Source organism: Ascaphus truei, chromosome 3, assembly GCF_040206685.1.
Source record: "Ascaphus truei isolate aAscTru1 chromosome 3, aAscTru1.hap1, whole genome shotgun sequence".
Taxonomy (NCBI): Eukaryota; Metazoa; Chordata; class Amphibia; order Anura; family Ascaphidae; genus Ascaphus; species Ascaphus truei.
The window spans coordinates 238,376,348-238,388,731 of NC_134485.1; the positions used below are offsets into that span (position 1 = coordinate 238,376,348).

Below are 12,384 nucleotides of genomic sequence, written 5' to 3' on the forward strand. Positions count from 1 at the left end.
CAATTGGAAGGGTAAGATACAGCCATATCATTTTGTTATACTGTATATAGTATGCACGCTAAATCGACAAGTGCTCGTATTACTTTACATATTGGATCAGACTGAAGGTTGACTTTTGTAATTAAAGATTCTTTGTGGAGATGAATGTCTTTAGAACCAGAGTTGAAAATCACATCTCTGCTTCTTGAAGCTGTGGACCTTAATGCCTTAACGTAGTGTTATGCAATGCACTATGGGGCGCTGTGACGGTGCTCGTCTCCGATCAGGAAGCAGACCTGCAGGGCAGAGGTAGGGATGCAGAATAACCGACCAGAGCCCAGGGACAGAGTCCTGTTAGAGTATCCGTAGTGGGTAAGCAGGCAGGAGGTCTGGGCTGGCGACAGTGGTGCAAAGTCCAGGCAACAGGCAAAAGGTCAGGGCAGGCAGAAAGCAGCGAGGTCGAGGTCACGGTCAGCAACAGAGGAATTCAAACAGGTAACAGGGAAGCCTCAGGAACAGGCAAACCACAGGGATAGGTAAGCCACAGGGAAGCCTCTGGAACAAGGAAGGTTCAGGAACTAGAACTCAAGGTGACCACGGTCACGAGGAAAAGCATACAATGCTCAGGTAGGGGCTGGAAGTTACTGACTGCTATTTAAGCCCTGGAACAGGTGTAGTAATAACAAAGATCAGGAGGAGGCTTGCCAGCAACCAAGATGTCCATAACAGCCAGGTAAGGACAGGTTCCAGCCAAAGCCTGGACTGGAAACCTTACAGGTGCGACCTCCGGAAGCAGGGTGGTAATTGACAGCTCTGCTTCCAAAGAGGTTATGCAGCAACCGTGTTTTTTCCTGCACCGGCCCCAGCGGTGGACAAGTGGCCTTCTGCCGGTGCAGGTAGGTGACATTTTTCTAGCCCTGGCTATACCCTACAGAGGTGTGTAAGGCAGTAGCATTCCTCTCTTATCTTTCAGAAACAGGCCTCTGTTTTAGAGCCTCTGTTCTACTGTATTCTATTTTGAGCTCATGCAAATGAGTTTCAGATTTTGAAATCTTAATTGTGACATGACAATGTATTTATCCTGGATTGTTTGGTGGCGAATAAACATTTCTCTTCTTTGCACTGATGATTTTCCTAATATTTATTTGCCCACCCTAATGCTGCGCTTATAGTAATGGCTACGGCGACACGACTGTGTGACATTGCACGGAGACATCGCTATAGTGAAAGTTAAACTTTGGTGCAGAAGACCTCGGAGGGCGACAGGGGGCTTGGCAAAGGCGTGGCCATGAGCGGTTCACCCTCATTATCTGCCGTCGCCCTTCAAGACAAAATCACTTGTCTCCAGATCTTCAGGTCACTACGCAGCGATGTTGCGGTTGCGCCCACTATGGGCACTCGCGATGGATTTCAAGAACTTGTGATGGCGCTGGGCGCCGTTGCCGTCACTATAAGTGCAGCCTAATTGTGAATGTTCCGGTACTGCATTCTGGCTCTTAGTTCATACTGTACCTTCCCCATTTGAAGCCAAATAGTTCAAACAGTGTTGCCATAGCTGTATACAGATAAGTAGCTTTGTGGCACGCTTAATTAGATTGTTATGGAATCACTTTGTGTGGGAATGTAAATGCAGGGTATTTGTCTGTCATCTAGATTAATCACTTTCTAATTACCACTAACCACAAAAGGAAAATAACTTGGAAATCTAAAATGGACATCCAGTGGACCCCAGTGTATCTTGCACGTATTACTCCTTCATGGATCAACTGAGGGGAAGAGGGACTTTTTGTATCTTTATTTCTGATTTTATTTCTTTCTGTTGCAGTTTAAGTCCATTTGTATTTTGTTCCTTCAGCCAACCAAGCACCATCTAAGAACTGCACCCACGCTTACTTGTCCCCATTTCCAATGAACAGAGACAACAACAACTCTACAGACTATCATTCTGCAGTTGGTATGTATTTCAGTTTTGGCATAAATGATTATTACCTATAAGTGTATGTACGCTTTGCCCTTGCAGGTCACTGAATGTATTACCATGTGAAAGCCATTCATTGTATTGTGTACTCTAGATTGGTCTTCTGAGAATGGTCTTGAACAATCTTGACTTTTTTTTTATCATGTTGATAATAGACAGTTTCCCTCGCGCATTTCCAAAGCTGTTGTTGAACCTTAAAAGCGACCTATGGTGTTTTTAAAAAAATTCAAAATAAAAGAGTTACTTTTGCAGTATATACTATATTATCCTTGCTGGGTATAATCATTGGATAAACGTGACGAGAAATCCACCCTTTTGCAGTAAGTGTCTGAGAATATGTTTTACGTTGTAGTCATGTATTTCAGTTTCAAGTAGAAGTGCTTCTAGGGAGTCAAAAATAATGAGAACATTAAATATGTAAGAGCCTATAAATAGGGAAATAGCATCTCGGATGGTAAACACATACCACAGGCTATTGTAACTCTGCCCAAAACAATTCCGGAGAGGTTTGCACAGGGTCTCATCCATGGCTGCCATTTGCTTTATTATGTGACTTAAGGGATATGTACAACACATAGCTAGTATTGATAATTTGCCTGGTGTTGGGTACAGGAGCAGTGTATGATTGCAGTCCTTTATGGAAATCAGGCATTTGCATTTTTTCCAGCAACTACAGGCATACAGTACTAGCTTCCCCTTTTCTAAAGCCATTCTGCCTCACATTTTTCTTCTAATTAGTAATACATTGTTAGTAGATTAAACTACTACTATATAAATCAGAGGCGAAAGAGTAGGAAGATGGAAAGGAGACTGTGAGTATAAGGGAAAAGGAGCTCTGTAAATTAAATTCTAATTTGCATCACCTGTGGTTTATGGGAAATACATGGGACGTATTACCTTACAGTAGCTGATTAATTCCATGCTCTCCTTTTAGGGTCTGTGGTTCACACATATTAATTAACTCTTCAGACGGTGTGCAGATGGAACAGTAAGAAGTGATACAGCAATACATTTTTTCCCCTGTTTTTTAGTTTATCGTGGTTTTTGGACGGTTTTCATGCTCCTTGGTGTGGTCACAGTTGTAGCAGCAGGTTTCATCATCATTTGTGCAGCTCCCTTTACTAACTACAGACTGTATAAGGCAGGAGGAGGCCTTTTCCTCACTTCTGGTAAGTGAATATATACATCTAATAGACGCACACAGATGTGATAAATACAAAGTAACGTTTGGCATGGCAGATGCAGAGTCTCACAGAGCAGGCTCCACATACCACATGACTGGGGTACTCATTCTGGGACTGATGCTGTCAGATGATGGGAGATAATTAACAGATGACATCATCTCATTGTCCAATGACATCACCACTTGGAAGAATCCATATTCGCTGTTCAATCTATATCTATAAAAATGAAAACGTTGTTTGTTGCCAGGGCAATCTGATTTGTCTGTCACTCAGCCTCTGGCCAATCTGATTGGTCCATGGCCTGGCCCCGCCCCGCACGCCTCTCATTGGCCTTCGTGGTTCTATGACCTCACATAACCAACTGCCACACACTCAGAAAATAAGCTCAGTGCAGATTCATCTCCTGTGGATTACTCACCACCTGAGGTAACGTGCGCTGGCAAGAGCCCCCCCTGCACCCCCAACACCACACCCCCACGGCTCCCCGCCATCACCTGCAGCTCACCTCCCCGATGGCTCCCCCGCATCACCCCCCCTCACCCGCAGCTCACCTCCCCGCCGGCTCCCCCGCCATCACCCCCTTCACCCGCAGCTCTCACCACCTGCGGGCCCCGTTCTCTCTCCCCTCAGCAGGGTTTGCCGGAAGCGTCGGGGAGGGTGGGTGGAAGGAGCGCACACTGCTTCTCCTCACCACCTGGGGGCCCCGTTCTCTCTCCCCTCAGCGGGGATGCCGGGAGTGCCAGGGAGGGGGGGTGGAAGGAGCGCGCGCCGCTTTTCCTCACCACCCGCGTTCTCTCTCCCCTCAGCGGGGACCGCCGGGGAGGGGTGGAGAGGGGGAGGGAACACGCGCAGGGGACAGTGGTGGGGGAGAAACACCGCCAGGGACAGGGGGTGTTGGAAACAAGCACCGGGGACAAGGGGGGAAGGGAAACCGATCGCCTGGGTGCCTCCAGCCATCCCCCGCGCGTGCCTTCAGCCCTCCCCCACGCGCGCCTCCTGCCCAATGCCGCCATTCTCGGCCACTCCCCCCCCCCAACCTGGGACGGAGTGGAAGCGCCAAACAAGCTTACCCTGCGCGCGCCTCCTGTCACAGCCCGGCAGTCTCGCCCCCCCCTCAGCTGCCAACTTCACACCCGCTCAAGGTAAGTCACCCACCCACTGTTTCCCTCACCCACCCAGTAACCCAGTCAGTCAGTAACCCACCCAGTCAGTAATTAAACACACAGTCAGTAACCCACCCACCCAGTCAGTCAGTAACCCACCCACCCACCCAGTTATTAGGTATTCACATCCCGGGCAACGCCGGGCCTCTCAGCTAGTAACTCTATGTTTAATAAGTGACTTTTGTTGGGACCTAAGCATTTACTGTGTATAATGAAGCCACTAGTTTTATTATCTCGATGGTTTCACAAAATATAAATGCTGCAGTTAACATGAGCGGTGCAGAAAATGACACATTACTTAAAAGTGGGATCTTAAAGTTCACATTAATTACTTTATTAAAGTCTTTAGCATTTCATGAAAGAGCATCAACAAATTATCTGTTTACATCCTAGGCCTTTTTAATCAAATGTCAATATCTTTTTGGGGTCTTGGCTCATTAGACATGTCTCCTCTAGCTCTTGCAAGAAAACCTTTTGCTGTTAGTGATGTTTTTAAAAAGATACACACTAATTCATATGAAAACAAATTATGTTAAAAGCCACCCTAATTAAACATGTCTCTTCTTTTTTTTTTCAAATACTTCACACTTCCTCTGTAATGTGTGTTCAAAAAGTGTAGTTGATTACTTTCTTCTAAATATCAATTTTAATTAATAGTGATGATATTCAAAACTTCAAGAATATTATATCTAAGGATTGCTGATGGCCTTTTATACATATTAATGTGATGGAAAACTAAGAACAAATATTTTAGTCAAGTAGACATTTTCTACAGGAGCTGTAAACTCTTCTAAACTCATGTTCCTCTCTTGATATACAGTATCTTAAAATTCCAAATGACAACAAACAAAAGTTTTTCACCTCTGTATTATTTCTATTCTTAGTAAGAACTGAGGCATTCTTACAAGAAATGTCTATGCAAACAAATTATTAATGATTATCATTCATTTTGCGCTAATTATTTCCTGTGGATACATTTCAGAAAAAATATGAGGTGAGGACTGGTTCAATCACAAAGTCACTATTTTTTCTCTGTTCTCTAGCTTTAAGCTGTTCAAACAGGGATCATATATTAAACATAGATGTGCAATTTCTCCACCTGTTAAATGTATGAAACAATGCTTATAGATGATTTCTTGCCAATTGTCTAATATTTGTGTTATTTAAAAAAAAAAAAAAAAACTACCTACATTATGTGATTGTTAATGGGATTGAAGTTATAATTCCACCCAAACAAGCCACTATTTGGGGCTTTTCCTTACCCCATCACTAAAAAGTAATTGTCTTTTGGGTGAAGTAATGACACATCCAGAAAGTGTACATATTTGACAGTACGTTTATTAGTAACTATAATTTTTTTAAATTTACCTACGTTTTTGAAATACATCATGTAAAGATTGGTTTGCAATACGATAGACCTCTCGTAGTAATGACACTTGTGCATCAATCAACATTCTGAGCCACATTTGCAACAGGTCTTATACATTCAGTGATGCGGCTGTAGGTCAGGCCACAGCAATACATTCATTCTTCTGGCCTATTTATGTTTTAAACGTCTTTTCATTTCATTGGACCATTCTTTGAATAAAAGCAGCAATTTTTGTTAATAGGATTTGAACTGGGTGGTTCCTCTTGAGCTGAATGGCTCTATTTTTAGCTCCGGGACACCCCCCTCCTGTTCCTGTATTACCTAAGGATATTTGTTTCCCCTACGGGAAAACAAAATGTCCCTGAATCTTGCGGGACCCATGGCCAATAGGAAGCAGTAAGGTCACCCGTTGTGGCTTCCTATTGGACAACCATTTGAGCCCTAGCGCAAAACCAGAAAGTAATGCCAGTAACTTCCACGGTAAGTATCTCAGGAACCAGTGGTTGTTGTGAGCTAAAATTAACGCGGTTCCCATGTTGTAAAAAAAAAAAAAATTAATAAAAGTAGGGTTAGTTAGGCAGGATTGCTGCTTCAAATAAATAATCGGTAGACACGAAAATAGTTAGAAATAGTTTGATTTTCCTAAGTAATAAATGCCTTTATTTGTATAGTCTCAACTTCCTTTTTAGTGAACAAAAGTATTATTTACTGTATAATGGTAGAATAATATTGCTTCCATGAGATGAGCCTTATTACTGAAGCCAACTTAAAAAAACATGACCTGCAATATTTCTCTTTCAGGTATACTTTTCGCACTAGTGGTTGTGATGCACGTCATCTGGCTACAGAGTATGTCTGATCTGAAAAGTTACACAGACACAAGGCAGCAGGATTGCTCACAATTCACTGTACATGTTCGCTATGGGTGGTCCTTCATGTTGGCTCCAGTTGGAATTTTCTTCTCTATGTTTGCAGGGATGCTTTTCCTGTTAGTTGGGCATACTATACATATTCATACCAAATAATGATAACTTGTGAACAAACATAACCAAGGCCTAATTAAAATGCGTACTCTTCAACTTTAAACAGTGTTTAAGGCTTCAAACTACTTTGTATGATAAAGGACCCGACCATCAGGAATCTTTTGCAATTCCCATTAATTTCCTTACTTTATTTGTCCATCGGTTGACATGTTTTTGGATCCAAACTGTATACACTGTGTGACGCCTTCAATCTTTTATTTCTTGTATCATGTCAGGATCAGACCAAATCATAGAGGCATCAATTAGAAATGTGTTTTATGATGTAGGCAATAGTATTCATTCATTTTTTTTTCTACATTTGTTGAAGACGTTGTGGGCAGAGGAAGGGAAAGGGGTCATTTAATATGCTCATGTGCTGCTTCCCTGTATCTGTCAGTTTAGTTCTTGCCATAACTTTCATGTGAATGTACACTTCAGAGCTTAAAAATAGAAAACAGTTGTTCATTTGGTCTCCATGCCAGCAAACACGATTCGCATGTACTGTACAGTGATTCTCTGGTAGATTGTCCATAGCAGCTTTAACTAGAAATTCTTTAAGTGCCTGTAATACAGGCAGTCCTCGTTTTACAACGCTTCGCTTTACAACGAATGGCTTATCCAACGCTATGCAATGCATACCTATGTTCATTTTTACAACGCCAAAACGGCTTATCCAACGCTCTTACAACGCTTTGCAAAGTTGTTTATGTGTATATAATATATATATTATATAATATTATATTATACTATTTAAGATATTTAAGATATTATATTATTATATTTTATGTTATATTATATATATATATAATACAGTATATACACTATATAATTTATGTGTGTGCTGCGTATTTTATTGCCTGCATAAAATATTTGGTGTATTTTAGTGTTATAAATGCCTTCAGGAACGGAACCTTTAAATTAAACAGTGTTCCTATGGGAAAACGTGTTTCGCTTTAAGACGTTTCGCTATCAAACGCCATTTTGAGTAACACATTGTGTCGGATAACCGAGGACTGCCTGTACTACGTTCTTGGGAAATAATGCTGTACTTTTGTATGTGTTGCAAGTTCATTTTAACTTTAAAGTAAACAATATAGTCGGCAAGGGCCAGGAAAATTAATATAAATAACTAATTGTCTATGACTTCTGGTGACCAGTGTAATCATTTATGTAAATCTCAATGTTTTGTGTGCAGTGTCTAATAACTAAACAATAAAAATGAATGGATGTGGTTTTAGAGACTGTTTCTGTGACTTTTTATTTTATAAGACATTCAGAGAAGTTTGGAGACACATTGCCAGTGGATGTCTAACACAACATCTAAACAGTTATTCATATTTAGGGGTCATATTTGTTGCTTTGGTTAAATATATCCATCAAGCAACATATGCAATTCAAATTTGATATTGCAATATAAAGTGCGAAGAAATGAAAACAATGTGATGTGGGGCGAGTCCCATGATTAAAGCCAGCTGACAACGGGGTGTGAGCATTTTTCTAAAAGGCGGACTGGTAGCAGGTGCATTGCTGCAGGATGGGAATGAGAGAACATTCTGTAATTAGCCACCAGCAGAAGCAATTGTAGAATATGTGTAAACTTTGTGCATTGTTAAACATGTCTATGTACTTTTTTTTTACAATTGTTTTAAATACTTTAGCAGCTCAAACCCACTAGCAGTACAAACATAAATTAAAGAAAACATCAATCTTGTGTCACCTTTCAAAAGAAAATATCCGAAACGAAGGTAAAAGGGTCGGCGCTGCCACAGAATCCACCTGTAGCATAAAAACGAGTCATCTAGTTCAGTGTATATAAGTGCACAACATATGTGATCTGTTTGCCTTAAGCAAAAACTATGATACAAGAAATAGTGATATACAGTATAGTGACAGAAGTAGTGTCTGCAATCTACAGTATGTGAAAAAGTGACACATAAAACAACAGGTCAAACTTCCTGCTCAGACCCTCTGGTAGGAACCAGCTCCAGTAGTTCCTAGTATGTGTATGTCTCCAAATTCCAGAGGGAGCAAAGAAGTCACCGCAAAAGAAGAAAACACAACATACTGCGAAATATCGTTTTAAAATTGGTGAATATACAGTATTATGAAGAGTATCTTTGCTCTTATAGTGTTCAGACTCACTCACTGTGATAATAAAAACAGGTCAATCCAAATTGTGGCTTTTTCTTTGGGAATCTAGATGTCTCTTGCAGAAATAACCTTGATGGAAAATAATACAGGATACCATTGTGCAAATCAGTATATAAAGGTACTTTATTTAATAAAAACGCCAAGAATAGTACTTACATGGTGTACATTTTTTAAAACCATAAAAGAACATGTAAAGAGTTCAACACCCACTCCATGAACGAGTCACTGTCTCACCGCCCCACTCTTCTGGATAATTGCCCCCAAACCCACGGATCCAGCCGCATCCATAAATAGCTCTATTTCCCCGCTCTTCACCACTCCTTGCAAAGCCAGCGTTCACCCATTTTACTGCCTTTGGAAGGGGTCCCACACTTGCAGCTCCCCCTTCACTTGCTTTGAATCCCTGAAAAAGTGGTGCTGCCATTTTTCCCCCCGAACCCCATAAACTCCCTCATCAACACCCTTAGTTCCACAAGCTTCCTGGGTGGGAGACGGTACTCCATCTTTACCGTATCAATTTCAATCCCCAGAAAGCTGATGCATACAGCTGGGCCTTCTGTTTTGACCTTAGCCAAAGGAACCTTGAAATTCCCATAGTAACCTCCCTCACACATCAGACCCACCCCTTCCTACGAATAGAAAGTCTAAGTAGTGCATGATACCCACAACTCTGGCTACATCTCCTAATAACCAATCTAAGAAGGAGCTCAACGTCTCAAAATAAAAACATGATATCGAACACCCCATTGGGAGATATAAATCTACAAAGAATTCCTCCCCCGGCATGGACCCCAGCAGATGGAAGCATTCTGGGTGCACAGGCAGTAGACGGAATGCCCACTCTGTCAGCCTTTGCCATCCACGCCCCCAGCTTGCCTCCCTTACCAGATCCCTAGTCCTGTCAAAAGATGCCTACTGCACGCTACACAATTCTTTGTCAATCCAATCATTCGCTAACAACCCCTCCGGGTATGACTGGTGATGTATGAAATGGAATGAACCTGGCTCCTTCTTTGGGACCTCCCCCAATGGAGAAACTCTGAACTCTAGTAATGGGGGAGATGAATACAGTCTTGCCATTCTGCCTGCCCCCCACCTTCTTTTTTATTTTCAACCCATTTACATCTCAAGTGATTTCAATTTCTTTCTACAGAGAGGAATCTCCACCTCCCTAAAAGGGATCCAAAAAACGCTTCTAAGCCCAGTCTCTAACAGTTCTGCTGCCTCCCTGTTCAGGTAGCAGCGAAGCCACAGTGCCATCTTATCGACGTTCACCGGTGTCCTCACTCTTTGCCCCAGTCTCTCCATTTACTCCTTTCTTAACTCCACTTTGCCCTTTTAAAAGCACTTGGACACAGGGTGGCTATCCCCACAGCTGTTGCACTCATGCTTAAAATGAGACCCCGTTTCCCACTTATATTGGCCCTCATTATAATGCCAGCAAGAAACCCCCTTCTTATCCCTGGCTGCCTGCCCTTCTTACTGATAGCTGTTGGTCCCGGACAGAAAGGAGTTAGTTTTATGCCGCATCATTTTGGCCATCCACAGGTCCATATCTTTCACCTCCCACCACAACTGTTTCTTTAAAAAAAGCTTCCTAAAACTTATATGCCTCCGAAATCGTATCCACATACTGGAAGAGCACCAAGCAATGCTCCGGCTTCTTCTCCACTTTGATGCTGGCTAAAATGGGAAAGGCCTGCAGCAAGTGCCCAGAAGATTTTCCCTCTCTTCCTCCTCATCTTTCTCATCCTTCCTTTTGTCCAAATGTGTGGGCTCCTTATAGTCTGACAATAATGTCAGTATATCGACATAATCATTCTTCTAAACTCGCTCTTTCACTGTCCCCAATAGGAGCCTCCCCAGCAGGCTAACTAAGCAAAGATAAGTGTCCTTAAAACTAGCCGCCTGCACCCCACCCTCTTTTCTCTTGTCGTCTGCTGCCACAATCCCTTTTTCGGGTTCCCGCGCTGGTGCCGCTACTACAGCCACCCCCACTGCCCCCTCCTTTTCCCCTATCGCTGTCAACCCAGTTGCCACACTAGTCACCCCACTTGCTACCCCTGCTACTTTGGGGTTCCTACCATAACTGGAGGAGCCCCCAGAGATACCAGCCCCCTGTGACACCCTTAAACCCTTCCCAAACTTCCCCCAATGCTACCTTCACCCCCCCCCCACACTCCTCTCACCGATTGATCCCCCCACTTATCATACCTTGTCCCTGCTCACCCCTATGCCCCCATTGCAAGAAGAACTCACCCAAGGCTCTGAAAATCTCATCCCCGGCCCTACTACCCCTACCCAAACCCCGCTCCTGGCCCTCCCAAATGAACATACTGTACCCTCCCAACCTCCTGCGCTTCCTGTAGTTCGCCGCACACTTGGCGCGATCACCATGTCCCTAACTGATCCCCTGTGACTATACTGTGAAAATAATACATTCTGTTAAAGCTGCCGTTCAAGCTGTCGTTTAAAAAAAAAAAAATTTCATTCAACATGTGCATCAATACAATTTAAACACTGACAATTGATTATCTAAGTTGCTGATCGATCCGTTCTCCTGTAATCGATTGCTGAAGATTTGGCTCAGGGTTCACTAAATGCATCCTAGGTCGTCTTCTGCTGCACTGACAGCCAAAGTTCTGTGAGGAAGATCATGTGACCAGGCAGGCACTAGATTCAATTGGTGCACTGCTAGAGAGAGGGCAGGGCTCAAAAAGGTGATGCTGTTTCAGATGGGGAAGAGGATGTGACTTTGTAAATGGTTGCTATAGGCACAAAAAATGCTTGTTACATTTTTTTTAAATGCTAAAAGTATTTTCTCATAGTGCAGAACTGATTTATTAAAAAAATACACATGTAGGATATTGCTTGAACTGCAGCTTTAACCTATATTATTAAACAGATGTACTGCATGAAATACATTTTTGGTTGTTAAATAGCAACTTAATTCTGCACTAACATGCAAGAAACCCCCTTCTTATCCCTGGCTGCCTGCCCTTCTTGCTGCTAGCTGTGCAGACTTGTGTGTTAGCACAGACCAGACTTTTTAGGTTTTACACCAATTTAAACTTTTCTTTTCTGCATACCAGTTACATCTGAACGCCTTGCCCTGTCTATTTCTGTGCGCCAAAATAAATGATTTTTTTTTATGCAGATGAGAAAGTTCAGGTTTGTACATAGGCGCAGACATAAGCGCAATTTAAAATGAGATTTCTATGCACCAATTTTGTACCAAAAAAAGCAGTTTGTGATGCTTATTACATATGCCCCTATGTCTTTAACTCAATTTCGAAAGGTTGACTTTGATGGGCATATATCATTACAATTACCGTTAATGTGTATCTAAGTATGTTGCCCCCCAAAATAACAAATCCAGAGTACATAGGGTTGCCAGATTTAAGTCTTTATAATACGGGATGCAGAAATCCAGTATGAAAGTGTGACATCATAAATGATGAATGATTTGCAAATGATTGGTGCTGAATGGTGTCTCCCGTTTGACTGTTATATTCTTTGGTTTTTATCATCTCTGTTC

The 12,384-nt window shown here is 42.3% G+C and overlaps 1 protein-coding gene across 2 annotated transcripts in view; it reads left to right on the forward strand.

Annotated features, from left to right (window-relative positions):
* TMEM182 (transmembrane protein 182) overlaps positions 1–7,932 on the forward strand; it is a 49,666-nt gene extending 41,734 nt beyond the window's left edge. For both annotated transcript variants that reach the window (XM_075590429.1, XM_075590428.1), the window contains exons 3-5: positions 1,835–1,933; positions 2,989–3,126; positions 6,475–7,932. In XM_075590429.1, the coding sequence (XP_075446544.1) occupies positions 1,835–1,933; positions 2,989–3,126; positions 6,475–6,698 (461 nt within the window). In that variant the 3' untranslated portion in view covers positions 6,699–7,932. The remainder of the gene's footprint in view (positions 1–1,834; positions 1,934–2,988; positions 3,127–6,474) is intronic.
* Positions 7,933–12,384: the final 4,452 nt, after the last annotated feature.